Raw genomic sequence first — 5312 nt, forward strand, 5'->3', positions numbered from 1 at the left:
TTAACAACCTAATTAGTCTAATTAAACCGACAAATTAGAAAACAGTCAATGACAGGTGGGTCCCCCACGTCAGTTTGACCAATCAACGCCCCGTTGACTGCTGATGTCATGAAGACATCATGCTGATGCAATAACTCCATTTTCGAATTATTAATAATTTCCGAATAATGTTTAAACTTTGAAAAATCTTTTAAAATAATCCGTAACTCGGATGAAAGTTGCTCAGATCGACGAGACGAATCTGAATACGCAGCCCGTTCGTCTACCACATGCCCCTAGCATAGCGAACATGCAACCTTCCCCCCTGCGTTTCATCTGTCCGAAAATGCCAAACTTCGGGAAGACATTCCCGGATGTTTTCCCCCTTCGCCTGTATCGCGTAGCACCGCGTTAGAACACGCCTAGTGCTGCTTATTGTCTTGTCATGCATCTGTGTGCCTTATATTTACTGTTTCTTCCCCCTCTTCTTCTCTCCGGTAGACCCCGAGACCGCTTTCGATGCTGCTGTGATCGACTACGTCGACGACGACCCCTTCTCCCCTTTCATCGGAGCTTCCAGGCAAGCCCCCCTTTGATCATCCCGATATCGCCCATTCCATGCTCTCATGCTTGCATTAGATTCTCTCATGCTTGCATTACGTCGACGACTACTGTTAGAAGGGGTCGACGACGACCCCTTCTCCCCTTTCATCGGAGCTTCCAGGCAAGCCCCCCTTTGATCATCCCGATATCGCCCATTCCATTCTCTCATGCTTGCATTAGATTTTTCTACTGTTATTGATTGCTCCTGTTCTGATGCATAGCCTGCTTTTGTAACCAGCTGTTGTACCTTACCTGCTTATCCTAAACTGCTTAGCATAGGTTGGTTAGTGATCCATCAATGACCCCCCACCTTGTCCTTGTTGCCCCTGCTTCATCTTCGACGAGTCGATCAATGTGATCGATGACCAGAGCCTGACACCTCACATCACATCACGCCCCTTTAGTTGCTCAACTCTGCAGACCTACTATCGAGTGCCGAGGGTGATCCCTCATAACGCACTGCTGATGATAATTCTGTAGTGTAGCTATTCGGTCATGGTAATCGAGGATGGTTTCCTCTTTCACCATTCCTGATACGGCTCTGTCGTGCAACACCTCAAGTGTGAACCTCGAGGGTGGATCCTCTTACGTTCACCTTGATGATTGCATCGAGTGGAATCCTCCGGGGGTGATTCCTCAGGTTTTCCCCTTGATGTTTGGACACACGGTTACCCGGACTTTACTTGAGACCATTGTTGAAGTCGGGTCGGCCCTGAGGGGTACCCGCGAGTTGATGTGAAAGTCGGGCGGGCCCATTGAGCACCCGCGAGTTTTCCACGTGGCACGGCTGGGCATTCTGGGCCCTTGCCGTAAGTCCATGAGATGGGGCGACGGGGTCACATTATCGTGAGTCTCTGCTCGTCTCCACGAGCCCCAATGCACTACCAGGTTTGTGTATTTGTTCTGAGTTGGCCTCTGGCCTTTACGCACTAACCACCACGCGATAATAGTTATGGGCCTCGACGTCGTGGTATCAGCCAAAGCTTTGCCAGATGTCCAGTTCGGCATTGTGGCACGGTCTGCTCGTACCATCCACTTCACGGGTGGTGCTGGTATCCACCCTGCACACAACGACCCGGAGTGCAATGAGCGATGGGCCCAGACCCCGGAGTGCTTAGGATGTAGACCGGCGGGGACCTCTCTGCTAAGCCTAGGTAGGGCTGCGACGTGTTGATCTTCCGAGGCCGGGCATTGACCCCAGAAAGGTTTGTCCGGCCAGAGTGATCGAGCATGTTGGGTAACATGGTGCACCCCAGCAGGGAAGATATATATTCATATACCGTGTCCACGGTAATGGACGTTTAGACTTGTTTCCGGATCTTATATAACTAGAAATGGATGACATGAGATGGATATGTGGCTCCGAGATTGCTTTCGCGCAGGGAGTCGAGGAGGGATCTCTGGAGATTAATGTTACAACATGTTTGATAAATATAAACTGTTATTCTTTACTCTTCTACATGCTGGAAGGTACTTGGAGCTGCTTGAAGATGCTAGTCTTCGATAGGCTAGGCCTTTCTCCACTATTCTGGCATTCTGCGGTTTAGTCCACAGATACAGCCCTTCCATTTGATTCCAATGCATACTTAGTATAGATCTAATGCTTGCGAGTACTTTGGATGAGTACTCACGGTTGCTTTGCTACCCCTTTTCCCCCTTCATTCTTCTTTCTGGTTGATGCAACCAGATGGTGGATCCTTGGAGCCAGATGCCACCGCCGACGGATGCTACTACATGGAGGCCACCGACGACCATGAGTAGTTAGGAGGTCCCAGGCAGGAGGCCTTGCCTCTTCGATCATTGTTGCTTTTGTGCTAGCCTTCTTAAGGCAGTCTTGTTTAACTAATGTCTGTACTCAGATATTGTTTCTTCCACTGACTCTTGTATATCGAGCTTGTATTCGAGCCCTCGAGGCCCCTAGCTTGTAATATGAAGCTTGTATTGTTTTGATTTGTGTCTAGAGTTGTGTTGTGATATCTTCTCGTGAGTCCCTGATCTTGATCGTACACGTTTGCGTGTATGATTAGTGTACGATTGAATCGGGGGCGTCACAAGTTGGTATCAGAGCCGACTGCCTGTAGGAACCCCCTTTCCAACTCCTTGGCCGAAGTTGAGTCTAGTCTTTGAAAAACTATTTTACTAACATGGCTGTGTGGCTTATGGGCCCACGTCGCCAAGTGGGTGGTATTAGTATCTTTTATTCCTTGTCTATACTCTGGGATTTTGATCTCTCTCCTATTCGGGTTAAATGATTTTGCTTACTCTATCCTAGGTTCTCGTGATCACATCCATCCGGAGTTTTGTAATATGCCTTTCTTGAATTGGGAGCCACGATCTGCTTCACATTGTCCACGGGCCGCAGGATCCTTTATCGGGGGCACCCTGCGTCGTCCCCTGCAGATTCCTCGCCCTAGTGGTTTTCTCCGACGTGGATGTAGCCTTTGCTATGTCTCGTTGTTGTATCCCTCCATCGCGTGCCAGCGTGCCGCCTAGTATATCTAGGATGATTCTCTTGTCCGAACTCATACTAACATGTAAATGGCTCCGTATATGTATATGTATGTCTTTAATGACTACTGTTTTGTACATACTGCGCCTTTGCTCATTGTTCAAGTTACATCATGAATGACTCCGTACACATGCTCCACCCCTTGTTAAATCGCTCCCTGTTGTTTTTAGCAGGATGGCTGACGATCCTCCACCTCCACCCTATATTGCCGCAATGTTGCATCAGTTTGAGCTGAATCGTCAGATTATGACTGGAGTAATGGCTCAGTTTCCAAACCAGAATGCTCATCAACAACCTGCCCCAATAACACTGCCAGAATTTGTCCGCCTCAACCCGTCCATTTTTCGCAACTCCACCAATCCTATGGATGATGATGATTGGCTTTGTGACATCCTGTTTGAGATGGAGTCAGCTAATGTTGCCCCTACAAGTTACGTCACCTTTGCGACATTCCACTTGAAGGGTCCAGCTGCTCAATGGTGGGAAAGCCACAGGGGTATGCTGCCTGCAGAGACTGTAACCACTTGGCAGGAATTTCAGTTAGCCTTCCGTGCACGTCACATTCCTCAAGGTCTGATGGACCAAAAGAAGGAGTTTCGCAAACTCTCACAGGACACAATGACTGTGGATGAATATCAAAGGAAATTCCTTGAATTATCCCGCTATGCTACGGATGACGTCTGCACTAATGCTCGCCAGCAGGAGAAATTCCGTGAAGGCCTGCGTCCCGATATAAAGCTCGCACTTGTTGATCATGATTGCATAGACTTTGCGACGCTTGTCAGCCAAGCTTTCTGAACTGAAACTGGTCTGACTGAGTACCAGGAGTCTCTCAAGCGTGCTCGAGATGTTGGCTCATCCTCGAGTCAGCCTGCTCAGAAACGTCGAGTCTGGATCCCACACAATGTCCATCATCAACCTGCTCCAACACCAAGGCCGTCTTATGTTGCACCTCGTCTGCCTCCGCCGCCGAGACAACTAACGATTTAGGGTGGATAGTCAGGACACCTTACCCTCGATTGTCACCAGGGTTAGTCTTAGGATGCACCACATCCTCCTGTTGACTGTAAGAAGGGTTGTCGAAACCGTCGATTCCGAAACCGTAATATCATACCATCTGCTGTTGTACTTGGCCATGCCAATCACGTTGATGCTGAAAAGGCTCAGAAGGAACCGACTATCGTGCTGGGAACTCTATATGTGAATCCAGTACCAGCCTCTGTTCTCTTTGATTCAGGGGCATCACATGCTTTTGTGTCCCAACAATTTGCTCAGTCACATGAGTTGTACCTGGAAAAATTACCCACTACTTTAATGGTCCAGTCCCCGGGATCCAAGTGGCAAACCACAATGGTAAGCGCTCACAACGACATCGAGATTGGAGGTCTACTTTTTCATGCTTCTCTCATTATGCTCGGACCTTCCAACATAGACATCATTCTTGGTATGGACTGGTTGACAGCCCATAATGCTAAGATGGATTGTGCCGCCAAGACAGTCCAGCTCACTCACCCTTCTGGCCAGTTGATCAACTACTCAACTCAGATGATCCAGGATGCCGAGAATCAGATATATGTTCTGAATGCATTGGATGCTTCACCTCTTGAGGGGATAGAGAACATTCCAGTCATTCGTGAATTCGAAGATGTCTTTCCAGAAGAACTTCCAGGAATACCCCCTGCTAGAGCTGTTGAATTCATCATAGACTTGAAGCCGGGCACTACTCCTATTGCCAAGCGGCCATAGAAGATTTCGCCGCATGAACTCCTTGAGCTTAAGGAGGAAATTGACAAATCTCTTAGTAAGGGTTTCATTCATCCAAGTTCCTCTGCTTGGGGAGCACCTTCTCTCTTTGTCAAGAAGAAGGATGGAACTAATTGTTTGGTCCAAGATTACCGACCTATGAACCAGGCAACAATACAGAACAAGTATCCGCTTCCCAGAATCAATGATCTATATGATCAACTTGCTGGCTCCTCAGTATTCTCTAAACTTGATTTGAGGTTGGGTTACCACCGGATTCGGGTTCGTGAAGAGGATATTCCCAAGACCGCCTTCGTTACTCGCTATGGTTCATACGAGTACACCGTCATGTCCTTTGGTTTAACAAATGCTCCAGCAACATTTTCCCGATTGATGAACTATATATTCATGGAATACCTCGACAAGTTTGTCGTGGTCTATCTGGATGATATCCTGGTATAGTCGAAGAATAAAGAAG

General features: G+C 48.0%; 1 protein-coding gene across 1 annotated transcript; it reads left to right on the forward strand.

The window, feature by feature from the left end:
* The first annotated feature begins 3304 nt into the window (after positions 1-3304).
* Positions 3305-3889, forward strand: LOC141041158 (uncharacterized). Its single transcript, XM_073507273.1, has one exon. It carries the CDS (start codon positions 3305-3307, stop codon positions 3887-3889), a length of 585 nt encoding a protein of 194 aa, XP_073363374.1.
* The last annotated feature ends 1423 nt before the right edge of the window (positions 3890-5312 follow it).

This window comes from Aegilops tauschii, chromosome 2 (genome assembly GCF_002575655.3).
Source record: "Aegilops tauschii subsp. strangulata cultivar AL8/78 chromosome 2, Aet v6.0, whole genome shotgun sequence".
Classification (NCBI taxonomy): Eukaryota; Viridiplantae; Streptophyta; class Magnoliopsida; order Poales; family Poaceae; genus Aegilops; species Aegilops tauschii.

Coding starts and splice junctions, on each gene's coding strand:
- LOC141041158 (XM_073507273.1), top strand. CDS start 3,305: ATGTTGCATCAGTTTGAGCTGAATCGTCAGATTATGACTGGAGTAATG.